A 13078-nucleotide genomic window follows, 5' to 3' on the forward strand; every position below is an offset into this window, starting at 1 on the left:
TCTGAGTTTCTGCCAGCAGAGTAGAGGGAGAAGGGAGGACGGCAAGGGCATGTGGTGTGAACATGTCATCCCCATGTATTCTATGAGTGTATATGTCACATGTAAGGAACCTGGTGCTGTGTGCAAGGGGGTCTTCCTTATGAAGGAAGAGGAGCAAGTGAAGAAAAGCCTACACAGTGGGATAGATGACCAGACCAGACCAGACCAGACCAGGGGACAGGTAGGGGCAAGGAACCAGAGAAATCCCCCATGACATCTCCCAGTTAACATCTGCATCTTATGGGGGTTTAGCAAGGTCAGTGATCATTCATGGAATAGTTACTGGTTTCTGCTTTTACCATTACTGTTCCCTTACTTTGGGCTACGCCCGCTGCTAGATACTGGGGCTATAGCAGTAAACAAGTTATTTCTTGCCCCCAAGAAATTTACAGTCTAAAGAGAGTGACAGACACATAACAGGCAATTACAGCCCTGTGTGACTGGAGGCAGCACAGGAGGCTGTGGGAGCACAGAGGAGGCATCAAGGGCGGTCTAGAGGATTCAGGAAAGGCTCCCTGGAAGAAGGAATCCTGAGTCCTAAAGGACGAGTAAGCGTTAGCCAGCCTGGGCAAATGGTCCCTGACATTTGGTTGCTTGACAAGTCCAAAGCAGAGACAAATAGGCCTATCTGGTTCCTAGTGACTCTAGGACTGTTAAAAAATGTCACCTCTGCCCCTTGACTGCCAGCCACTGCCCTGGGGTCTGGGCAGGAGGGTGCATAGCTGTTTTCAGGGCATCCCTGGGCACTGGCAGGGAAGCATGGGCCATAGCTAAATACATGTTTCTCCTCTGCCCGCCCAACCCCCACCTCCTCGACCAGGGATGCCTATTAATCCTGACAAATGATGACTTACGAACATGTAATGCAAACTGATTCATCATACATTCAAATCCGCCGCCCCGCCCCAGCGGGAGGCCCCAGCCAGACAAGTGTATTACACGGATAATGTATTTGACGTATTAATAAAACCAGCCGCATTGCTCTGGCGCGGGGACTGGGGAATGCCAATATACGATGACAGATCACATATTGATGAAATCCAGATGTTTGGAATCATAGTCTTGGGGCCTTGTTCATATTGACTGAAGGTAAAAAATGCCGTCTGTCAGCATGTTAACTCTTCCTGTCCCACACTCAGCAAAGGTGCCAATCATGGTTTTCTGGAGAGAAGAGGAGGAGGAAGGGGATGAGTGAGAGGGGAGAGCGCGCTTTGGATGGAGGGTTGTACTGTGGACAGGCTGGGTGGACGGGACACTTCATACCTTATGTTCTTGACCTCTCAGCAGTATATGACCCTACCCATGACACTGCCCCCTCCTTCAAACTCTTCCCTTCTTGGCTTCGATGACATCACTTCATTTTCATCCCCCTCTTGGCTGCTCCTTCTTAGTCTTCGATGACTTAAATTTCCTCCACCTGTTGGAGTTATTCAGGGTTCTTTTCCTGCCTCTTCTTACTGTATACTCTCCCCCTAGGTGATCTCACCTCCTCTTAACTTATTTACTCATTCAGTAAATATTTGTTGAGTAGTTACCATATGCCAGACACTGTTCTAGGCACAGAGGATGCAGTGGTGAACTTTAGTTCTTACCTATACGTCAGCATCTCCAGTTCTGTAGTTTCAGCCCTGGCTCACATCTAGTGCCTACTCAGCATTTTCACATGGACTGTCTTAACACTTCCTCGAACTAAGTTTATCCAAGACTGAACGCATTTCCTTCCTTACCAAGCCTGCTGCTCCTCCTCCTGTTCCACAAGTCAGTAAATGGTCTACCACCCAGCAATTGCTCAAGCCAGAAAGCTTGGCATCATCCTTGACTCCTCTCTCTCCTTTAACCTCCAGGTCCAAGCCACCCGCTTCTGTTCATCTCCATCGTCATCATCACCGTCACACTAGAGCAGGTCACCATCATGTCTCACCTGAGTTAGTGCGGGACCTCCTAGATGGCCTTCCTGAACTTGCTCGTGTCCCTTTAGACTATTTTCTGCTTTGCAGTTAGAATGATCTTCTTAAGATGCAAGGCTGATATGTCACTCCCCTGCTTAAAACTCTGCAGTGACTTCTCACTGGATGTTAAAAAAATAATCGTAATAATAGGCAAAATTATTAACATAGTTGAAAAGTCCTCCAGGATCTGGCCTCTCCACCATCATCTCTCATTATCCTGCCCCTCAGTCTCTCTGCTCCAGCTACACTGGACCCCATTCAGTTCTCCACTTAGACTTTCTCCCCTCTGTACCTTCAAACATGCCGTTTTCTATCTAGAACACCACTTCTCCACAATCATTGCTTGGCTGGTTCCCACTCATTCTTCAAGCCTTTCTTAAATGTCACTTCTTTCACTTCCCAGACCAGATGATATACTCCTGTCATTCCATGTACTTCCTTTGTTATAAGACCGCACTGGGGATGTTTGTTTAGTGTCTCTAACCACAGTTAGTTCCTAAGCTCCCTGAGGGCAGAGAGTGCGTCTGTCTGTTCATTATTGGGCATCCATACTATAGCAGACCCATCTTGGCATCCAACTGACATTTGTCAATGATGATTGAATCATGACTTTGGTGAGTGGATAGGTAGGTAGGTAGGTAGTTGGGTATTGTGCAGTGGTTAAGAGCAGTGGCTTTGGAGTCAGACAGGTCTGCTCTGAACCTTCTAGCTCTGTCACTTCATTGTTGAGCTCCATTTCCTCATCAGTATGAGAGAGATAGATAACTATACCTACCTCACAGGACTGTTGTAAGGATTAAATGAGATAAAATAGATGCAGCATTAAACCTACAGCCTAACATATAGTAACATTTGGTAAGCAGTGATTATTATTAATGGACAGATAATGGCTAAATGGATGGATGGATATACTGACAAACAAACCAATAAGTAGATATTGGGTAGGGATGGATAGGAAGAAGGAACTCCATGGAAGCCAAAGGAGCCAGGGTACCTGCTGAGTGGCACACAGTCATGATCATAGCAGGAAAGAATGCCAGATACAGGCCAGGCTGGGGTCAGGATGGGGTAGATACAGGCACAAACAATACACTGTGCTAGTGCCCTATGAGCGATAACAGTAGCTCACCACTTGCACACAGCCCTGATTTAACTGGATTGTCATAAAAGTCCTGGGAGTTATTATTATCCCTGTTTCACACAAGAACTAAAGTTCAGAGGTGTTAAGTGATTTGCCCAATGTCTTACAGCTGGTAAGAGGCAACTCTGTTAAACGTTGCTTGAAGGCTCTTCTGTGTCTTGGTCACTAGGAAATGAAAGCCCTTCTGTTGGGATCGCAGGAGGGGAAGGATGGGACATAAACTTGTGTATACACAAAAATACACATATACACACATACGTACTCTTAAAAGTGCCAGTCTCCGTTGCCATTCGTATTAGAGTTACCGTCCTCCTCATTTTAACCCTCCCCATTCTTAAGTCAGACACCGGGTAGTCAAGCCCTGCCTTTTGTGGTCTGTAGAGAAAAGAGGGAGATGGGACTTGCTGCTTGAACAAGCAGAGAGGCAAGACTGGAACCCACAGGCAGCAGAACCAGGACAAAACCAAACAGGCCCAGCTGGAGAGGCAATCACATGGCAGGGAGTCGCAGGGCTGGCCGTGGGTTAGTGATCTAAGAAGGGAGGGCTTTTTCTTTGAATGAGACTCTCATCCTCCAGTGCCCAGTTCTGCACAAGGCCTCACTAGGGAAGATGACAGAGAAGGAGCCTCTGTGCCGGCCCTGGAGCTGCCAGTTCCCAATGGTCAGCAGTTCCCAACAGAGGGGGGCAGCAGAGGGCTGATCTGGGACCCCAGGTACCTGAGGCCTTGATCCAAGGGCAGGAGCCTCACCCAGGCAGGGAAAAAGCTACTTGGCTTGACTGCCTCTCTCTCAACTTTCCTGCCCTTCCCCACAACCGCAGTCACTTCCTGTTGGAGCCTGTCTATTTTCTGGGGAGAGGGGATATTCTAGCAGCTCAGAAGGGCAAAGGGACCCTCTGGACTTCCAACAACTAGAGAGCCTCCAGGCAGGACCTGACTCAGCCCTGACCCCTGCTAGTCACTCCTCTGCAATTCCAGCTTGCAGGGTTCTTATGTGAGGCTGAGGACGGGGTCAGGGCCTCTCTGCTCCCTGCTCTCCTCCTGCTTCCGGGGATACCTGCGGCAGGCAGCGAAGCGGAGGTGGCAGGCGAGGCGGCAGCTAGGGTGGTGGGAGGGAGGCGCGGTAATGAATGTGGACGGGAGGCGGAATGAGCGATCCATCTTTGCATGGGAGGGGAGGGGGCTGCGGGCCTCCCCCACACACACTCACACACTCAATCAGGCGCTGTCAGACCTCCGGCCGCCTGGCATTTTGGTGAAGAATCTCTCAGCTAAAAATTGTTGTCAGTCCCATTTCCTCGTTATCAGTGCAAGGGCTGAGGCAGCGCCCGGGGATTAGCAGAAGCGGCGAGCGCCCGCACCCGCCATCCACCGCCGATAACACTCGGCCTCCCGCCTCACCTCCCCCATTCATCATCTTTAGCACTGACAGCCCGTCCCAGTCCCTGTCCCCATCCCCTCTTGCTTCCCACGTCTCCCCACGAGGCTGCTCAGCCTGGCTCCTGACCTCCCTGGGGAGCTAGGCTGCTGGAGGAGAGACAGGATTCAACCTAGGCCTGCCTGACCTGGACCCACCTGTGGCAAAGGGCTTGGCCAGCTGTGGGGCGGGGGAGGGGCCGGAGTGAGGAATGCTCAAGGAGGAGATGCCTTCTGACAGCCTGCCCCTGGTGGGCTCTGTCTGCCCACCAGTGATGCTGCCCGTGGTGCTGGAGAAGCGAGTCCTGCATCAGACAGGCAGCTGGACTAAGGATTTCCAGAGGCCTCTCCAGCCTGAGATGGATGCCCAGATTCTGGGAACTGTGAAAGGCAAGAGCCAGAAGATGCCTCTTCTTGGGCCCAGGAAGAGTAGGGGGTTGAAGACTTGGCTCCCACCCCTGCCAGACCACAGCCCCCTCCTCTTGGCCATCCCCAGCAGTTTTATGGCCAGTTTTATGGCCACTGTAATGGCCCAGGTCAAAAGCTTCAGGGAGCTGTATTCTGGGAATTATGCAAACGAGGAGCAGGCCCAGGGCCAGAGTATGGATTTTGTCATTAAACCTGGGCAGGCCATGTCGTTAGTGCAGTAAAACCCACGTCATGACCACAGGTCTCAATATAAAATTATAGGGAACACAGCGGGGGTGGGGAGGCAGGGGGCCTATGGCCATGCTGACACCTGCCTCTCCAACCCCTGAGAAAATAGGAGTGGGATGGAGGGCATAGGCTGCGAGGTCCCTCCGCTGACTCCTGTGAATGCTATTCCTGAAGCTGGGAGCCAGGAAGAAGGCCCATTGTCCCGATAGGGAAACTGAGGCCAAGCTCAGAAAAGTAGAAGATCCCTATGGCAGCAAAGCAGATGAACTGAGGACAGGTGTATGGGGATGCTGATGCCTGGTCCCAGGTGTAGAGGGAGGACTCTGGGCCCTAGGAAGCCCTAAGAGCCATACTTGGTATCCCAGGCTGAAAGGAGCTGAAATCCTGATATTTCCACCCCATGCCCTAGGTCCTACTCTTTCTCCAGTTTCCTCTCTTACCATTTCCCCACTTATGCCCCAGGTCCTGCCTCAATGATCGGTTCCAACAGCCTTGTCAACTCTCCCTTATTCATCCTTCATGCCTCTCCCTGGATCCTACCACCCTCCTCTGGCCCCTTCCTCCCCCTCTCTCCCACCTCAAACACCTGTTCATACCTTCCTCAGCCCTGACCAGGGCTGTACTGACTACAATCACTGACTTTCTTTTTTGGCTTTCCCACTAGTCTGTGCTCCCTTTGAGGCTAAGAATGTGCTTTTCTTTATCTCTGAGCCCCAGTTTCTCCTAAAATAATTGTTTGGTAAATGTTTGCTGAATAAGCAAATGAAGCAATGAGATCAAGAGCCAAGTACAGGGGTCTCTGTCCAGTTCTGAGACTCAGTTTCCCCATCTGTAAAATAGAGATAATGGCCAGCAGATTTCCCAGGGTCTCACTTACCTCTGAGATTCGCTGGCTGAATGAAGTTAGAATGAGCCTAGAATCCTCACCTCCCCACTCCCAGACCAGGGCCACATCTACTTCTTTTACTCAGAGCTGCCTTCCAGCTGTCCCCTGAGCATGGGAGGCACAGCCACCAGGGCACTTGATCAGTAGGGCCCCTTCCCCTCCTCAGAAACCTGGCCACACCGACTAGAGCCATTCCTACCCAACCCCAGCACACACAAAGCCTCCACGGCTGACATCCCAGCTCTGAAAGATCATCTGGCTTCTGGGACAATCAACTCTTCATTCCTGCTTCTCCTCCTTCCCTTCCTCTTCTCTGCTCTCTTGCTTCATTTGAGCATCTAATCTATGCCAGATCTGTTTTCAATTGCCCAGAGATAAAAAGGTGGCTAAGAAATGGTCCCTGCCCACAAGAAACTCACAACTCATTCATTCACTTCCATTCTCTGCCTGGAACACTTCTCGGGTACATCTTAAATTTCATTTCTTTGGTTAAGCCCTTCTCTTTTTCCACTCCTCAGAACACACACCCCGAATGAATTACTACCTCCTCTGAGCTCTCAGATGATCCGTCTGGGCTTCCAGGGGAGCCGTGATCATCCTCAGTCTTGTTGCAAAGGGAGGTGGGTTCTTGTGCTCAGTCTGAACTGGGAACTCCCTCAGGCATAGCATTACTAAACTTAGCAAATAAAAACACAGGACATCGAGGTAAATTTGAATTTTAGAAAAACAATGAACAACTTTTAATGTAAGTATATCCTGTGCAAGAGTTGAGACATACCTATACTAAAAAATTATTCATTATTTATGTGAAATTCAACAGAGCATCTTGTCTTTAATCTGGCAACCCTACTCAAGTAACCATCTTGGTCATCACTGGCATGGACTTTATCTCTCTGAAAGCTGATTTTGAGCCTCTCCAAGCACAAGTAGGAAGAAGAAGCAGGGAGAAAGATCTGGCCTTAAGCTAAAGAAGTCCTTTCTACAGTCAGAGTTTACATGGATAGGCAGGGATGCTTCTAGATGAATAGGGCTCCTCAAACCCATGCCTGTAAGCAGAGGCCAGGGGAGCACTGGGTGGGGAGGGTGGCAAGGGAGGCGGTTTAGATATCCCAAGGGGTGCACTAGGCTATCTTCAGGCCCCTTCCTAGCACGGTGTACTCTGATTTACCATCAGTGAGTGGGGACAGAGTTCAGGCTCCCAGCAGGCCCCCAAGTCAGTATAGCCAGCTGTGTGCTTGTGTATTGGAGGTACATAATTTGAAGGGCTTTTTGCAGGGGGAAGAACTCAAAATCTGTGAGACTCACAGAGGCCAATGAGATTATCCAAGTGAGAGGCAGTGAGACCTGAACTGGGAGAGTGTAGATTCCAGAAATATAGGAGCAGAGCGGACAGGACTTGGTGGTTAGATGTAGGTGGGAGCAGGGGTAAGGTGAGGGAAGGGGCAGAGGGTGGGGTGAAGGTTACTGGCTTGGGTGACCCGGTGAGTGCAGGTGTCACTAAATGAGAAGAACACCACTGAAGCGGGGCAGTGAAGAAGCTGAAGTAGTCAATTTTAAATTGTTGGGTTTCAGATTCTTGTGGGACACCCAAGCATTGGTGTCCATTAGGAGTTTGGATATAGGGGCCTGGAGAACATGGGAGGATCTCGGGTAGAGAAAAAGATTCTAGAGTCAGCAGGGCATAGGTGGAGCGAGGGCCTTAAGAATGAATGAGCTCATCCCGCCTGCAGGAGGAGAGGAGAGGCCAAGGAAGGAAGTGTGGGGAAAAGCAGGGAGTTGGGGTGGAACGCTACCCTGACAGACACCCGGGGCCTTTCCAGTCTCTTCCCCTCAACCGCGAGCACTCCACTCAAGGGCGGGGATTAGATCTGATTATATTCTGTATCCCCATTGCTCTGCACTAGGCCTGGTTCAGCGTAGACATCAGACGATGTTTGTTGAATGACTGCAGGAATGAATCCCTTTTCTCCCTCTTTCCTTCTTTCTCCAGCTTTGGGGAGTGTGAACGCAGTGAGGAAAGGAGAGACAGCAGGGGCCCTGGATATTCTGGGTGATGTTGTGATTAAACCAAGACCTGCTTCACTAACGTGTGAAATGAAGTGATCAAGGTTTGATTGCACAGAGCATTGATTGTGTCCTGATAGATTTCCGAGAGAGGCAGCTGGCTGAGGAGGTGCCGGGCATGGCCACAGCCTCTGGAGCTGCAAAGTGGAGTGATGTTCACGGGCTCTGAGACTCTCAGGCTCACCCCTCCTCTGGGCCCAGAAGCGCTAGGAGGCAATAGCAGGCTTGGGTCGGAGGACTGGGACTCGGGGTTTCTGTCTGCAGACTAGCCCAGCTCATAAGTCTGTCTCTTCTTCTTCCCTCGCCAGGTAAGAAAAAGGCAGCAGCATTGTTTGACAGCCAGGCCCCTATTTGCCCCATCTGCCAGGTCCTGCTGAGGCCCAGCGAGCTGCAGGAGCATATGGAGCAAGAACTGGAACAGCTGGCCCAGCTGCCCGCCAGGTAAGCCGCCTACCGGGGAGCCAGCCTGCTGGAGGCCTCCTCTCAGGGTCTGGCCACCAGGTCCCCGCCTTTCAGCGGAAGGCAGGGTCCTGCTGCCGTTCTCCACTCTGCTTTCAGTCCTCAGCTCCTCCAGCTGCATGGTGCTACCTTTCTCTTCTTGCTCCATTTTTTGGAGATGTGAAGAAAGTGAGCCTCAGCCTCAAAAGGGCACAAAGTTGAGCAGGAAAGGGGAGAAGCCACTGCCTCTGGCCCTGCAGGGCCATGCAGAGCCTCAGGGCAGGGTAACAGAAGCAGCCTGACAGACCCCACCCGAAGAGCAGCCTTGGGCTGCTGTCCAGGTGAGAAGACACCACCTTCTCCATGAATCTCAAGGTCTGAAAGGTGACAACTTTGAGAATGTACTCAGGCGTGTCTCCCCTGCTCCCAGGTCCCCACCTGAAGGGCTGGGCAGAGCCTCCTCCAGGGCCTCATGGAGGAGCCAAGGTTGTCAAAGGGAGCAGAGGAGGGGTGTAACAAACTGCCCCAAATCTTAGTGGTTTAAAGCAACCATTTCATGATGCCCACCGTGGAATCTGTGGGATCAGGAATTCAGGTGGAGCACAGAGGGAGTGACTTGTGTCTGCTTTACCATGTATGGGCCCCTGCTGGGAAGACTTGGTGGCTGGAGGCTGGGATCGTCTGGCTTCTTCACTGACACATCTGATGCTTGATGTTGGCCCTCAGCTGGGGCTGTAACCAAAGCACCTACACATGGCTTCTCCCTGTGGCCTGGGCTTCATCATAGCATGGCAGCTTAGGGCTTGAAAGCAAATGTTCCAGGCAATGAGACGGAAGCTGGACCACCTTTATAACTTAGCCTCAGAAATCACTTATTGTCACTTCTGCTGTACTCTCTAGGTCGAGGCAGTATTAGCCCACCCAGATTTTAGGGGTGGGGACATACACCCTATCTTTTGAGGGAGAGTGGCAAGCTCCTCTTACAGAGGAGCCTGTGAGATGGGAGATGTGGCTGCAGCCATCTCTAGGAAGTAAAGTCAGTCACTCAGAAACAGCCTGCCCCACGACTCCCAGTCTCACCCCTTGTTCAGATCGAGTCACCAGACTTGGTTGATCCTCCTTCTTCTACCCTCTCACCTGGTCCCCCATGCAGGGTTCAGAGGATCCAAAGGTGAATCAGAAGTGGTCCCACCGTCAGAAGCTTGTAATGTGAGTGTAAGGAGAGCCAGGCACTAGAAACCCTAAGGGATAGAGACTGCACTGTGGTGAGACTGGGAGCTGTGGGAGTGATGAGAAGGCACCAAACCCAGCACAGTGCAGAGAAGGCCTCCTGAGGGAGCCAAGGCCTGAGCTGAACTTAAAAGGCAAAGTATTAGTTATCTATTGCTGTGTTACAAATCCCCGCCAAACCTTGTGGCTTAAAACAGCAGACACTTACTAGTTCACAGTTTCTGTGGGTAATCAATTCAGAAACAGCTTAGTTGGGTAGTTGTGGGTAGTTGTGACTTCTGGCTCAGAATCTCCCCTGAGGCTGCAGCCAAGATGTCAGCCAAGGCTGCAGTCACCTGAAGATTTGACTGGGGCTGCAGGATCCATTCCCAGGATGGCTCACTCGCCTGGCTGTTGTCAGGAGGCCTTGGTTCCTCAACATGCGGGTTTCTGCAGAGGGCTGCTTGAGTTTCCCTGTGACGTGGCAGCTGACGTCCTACAGAGGAAGTGATCCAAGAGAGAGACTGGGGAGGAAGCCACAATACCTTTTATGATCTAGCCTCATACACTGTGGCTTCTATTATATTCTGTTCTACTCACTAGAAGCAGGTCACCAAGTCCAGTCCACACTCAAGAGAGGAGAATTCATAAGCTCTACCTCTTGAAGGGAAGAATATCAGAGAATTTGTAGTAATACTTAAAACTACCGCAGAAGACTATACTAATGATGATAATAATCCTGTTGAACACTGTGTGCCAAGAACTTTACATTGTATTAATTTATTTAATCTTCACAACAACCCTCTGGGGTAGGTAATAATTATTAACTCCATTTTACAGAAGAGGAAACTGAGGTACAGAGAGGTTAAGTGACTTCTCTAAGGTTGCACAGCCTGTAGAGTGGTAAAGATAAGATTCAAACCCAAGTAGTCTGACCCTAGTGCCCATGCTCTTAACCACTCCCCCCTCCCTCCCACACACATACCAGGCCTAGCCTAGAAGGGGCAGAGAGTGAAAGAAACACCCTTCTGCAGTTGAGTTCCTTACCTTGGCTGTCTACGAGTGTTTCTGGGTAATTTACTCCCAACAGAGGAATTCTCAACAGGAACTGAATATAGAGGGAGAGATGGAGGGACCTGCAGAGCCTTGTAGTTGCAGTGCACCCCTAAGGGTCTGGAGAATGGGGGTCCAAGCTCTCTTTTTGCTTCTTCAGTGGGGACCACACTACAGCCTACTCCCTGTGGCCCCATCCCTGCACTGCCCAGAGCATCCACTTCTGCCTGCAGAAGTTCTCCACCCCCACCCATGACCCTGCACCAATCCGTCCTCCCGCACATCCTCTCAGAGCATCCCGTACTTCCACATCCTCCTGCCCAGGTCCATTTCCCCACCCGGAGCCTTCACATCTGCCCCGCCCCTCACAGTTGTGTCTTGCGTCCCCCACTTCTGTGCCCCTAGCGTCCAGGCCCAGCCCAGCACCCCATAACCCCTGGCACGTCCCCCCGCCCCCCAACCCTGTGTCTGACAGCCGGACAGCGGGATCTGCACAGCAAGTGAAATTCCCGTTGGATCGATAAAGCCGAAGCGCTGGCGGCGACGGGTCGATGGTTTTATCTGTCTCGGCCCCGCCGCGCCCGGCGCGCTGACAGTCCGAACGGCCGGCAAAGGCGTTCAAGGGCAGCCGCGCCCGCCGCCCCCTCCCCTCCCCACTCCCGCCTCCCCTCCCTGCGGGGCCGCTGCGCCCACCGGACTGCGGGCTGCACCGGCCCGCCGCCGCCCTCGTGATTTATCTGGATTTTTAATTGGAAAAAATTTGCGAATTAATTGATTTCAGGAACTTGCCAATTAACATTGTAATTGGGTGCGTGATAAATTCCCAAGGAGCGTGTCAGCTCCCTCCGGGCTGAGGGCCGTGGCATCCGGTAGCGCGGGGAGGGCGCCGGCCGCGGTTGCCCTTGCCCCGCCCCTGGCCGCTCTCTGGGAGGAGAGAGGGGAGCCGGGTAGGCTGGGAGAAAACGCGGCACCCGGGCTCTGGAGACCCCTCCCTTCTCCTCTTCCCGCCATCAGCGCTGAGCTTTTGACCAGCCATTTCACAGATGGGGAAACCGAGTCCTGCAGGAGGCAGAGCTTGTGTGTGCATCGCTCAGAGAGGTCGGGGCAGAGCCCAGATGAGGGCATCCCCCATCCACGGCATGTGGCCGGCAGCTTCCTCCCCAGGTCTCCAATTCTCCCCTTCTGTTCCATGCTCCCTTCTCTCTACTTCCCTCCCTTCTTTCCTCTCCTCTTCTCTCCAACTGTCCCCTTCCCTTTCTTACCCTGTATTTGCCTCCTTTGCCCTTCCCTTTCATCCCTCAGCCTAGCCAGCTCCTGAGTTTGTGGATGCTACTGCCAGGGTGCCTCTCCATCACCTGGGACACATCCTTCCCTCCCTCCTGATGTTGCGCCTTCTGCCCACCGACGCCCAACAGCACAGCGCCGACTGCTATTTCAGACACACCCAAGACTCACACAGCAGCAGGGACCTTCCAGCTCTCAAACTAGGGCTAGCTGGTTTTCAAAGACACAGGCACAAATGTATGTACCTAACATACAAGCACATGCACACACCATTCCAACACACATAGATGTACTCACACCTACTGCCTTAAAGAAACACTTCCCACAGATGCTCATTCCCAGAGGCACATGGGCACACAGACACAGGCCGAAGAGTCAGAACTCCCCTTGGCAAAGCACACTTTTCAAAGCACTTTTACATTCACCATCAGAGGCTATGCCCACACACCTTCCCTCACCCCATCCTCTATGCTTCCCCTTCTCAGTCCTGCACAGGCACTCCAAGAGACCCCAGGACTCAGCTAGCTAGAACAAGGAAAGCAAAGTTAGTCTGAGGACAGATAGTGGAGGACCCTCAATGATGGAGGGTTGTCCTAGAGGTGGTGGCAGAATCAGAACATTGGTGAGCTGGAGAGGCTTGATCAGAGAGCTGAGCTGTAGGGAGAATCACTCTGGAGGCCAGTATGGAGCAGGACCTGGGGGTAGAAGCAGGGAGGCAAGTGAGGAGGTTAGGCAGGGTCCAGAGAACAGATGATGAGGCTGACCTAGGACAGTGGCAGTGGGAATGGAGAAGAGTGAATGATGAGAGACTTGTGGGGGAAGACACAAAGAGAACTTAGCTTATTGCTTGCGGGGTACTTCCTAGAAGAGCTTTCTGAGCAGAGTGGCGGGAAAGGTGATGATGGCAGAGAAGCAGGTATCTGAGGGAAGGAGGAGACAGTGC

At 51.9% G+C, this 13078-nt stretch overlaps 1 protein-coding gene and 1 long non-coding RNA gene across 5 annotated transcripts in view; one reads left to right on the top strand and one right to left on the bottom strand.

Annotated features, from left to right (window-relative positions):
- Nucleotides 1-13078, top strand: part of RNF220 (ring finger protein 220) — a 210519-nt gene that overhangs the window by 166678 nt on the left and 30763 nt on the right. For all 4 annotated transcript variants that reach the window (XR_004324977.1, XR_004324979.1, XR_004324978.1 and 1 more), the window contains exon 3: nt 8460-8592. Coding sequence is in view for 1 of the 4 variants with exons in the window: in XM_032494106.1 (XP_032349997.1) it covers nt 8460-8592 (133 nt within the window). In the remaining 3 variants the exon portion in view is untranslated. The remainder of the gene's footprint in view (nt 1-8459; nt 8593-13078) is intronic.
- Nucleotides 1962-12680, bottom strand: LOC116667972. Its single transcript, XR_004324982.1, has 3 exons — nt 12668-12680; nt 7479-7482; nt 1962-2953 (listed from the first exon to the last, which is right to left on the bottom strand). It is a non-coding gene; the product is annotated as an uncharacterized LOC116667972 (long non-coding RNA).

This window comes from Camelus ferus, chromosome 13 (assembly GCF_009834535.1).
Source record: "Camelus ferus isolate YT-003-E chromosome 13, BCGSAC_Cfer_1.0, whole genome shotgun sequence".
Classification (NCBI taxonomy): Eukaryota; Metazoa; Chordata; class Mammalia; order Artiodactyla; family Camelidae; genus Camelus; species Camelus ferus.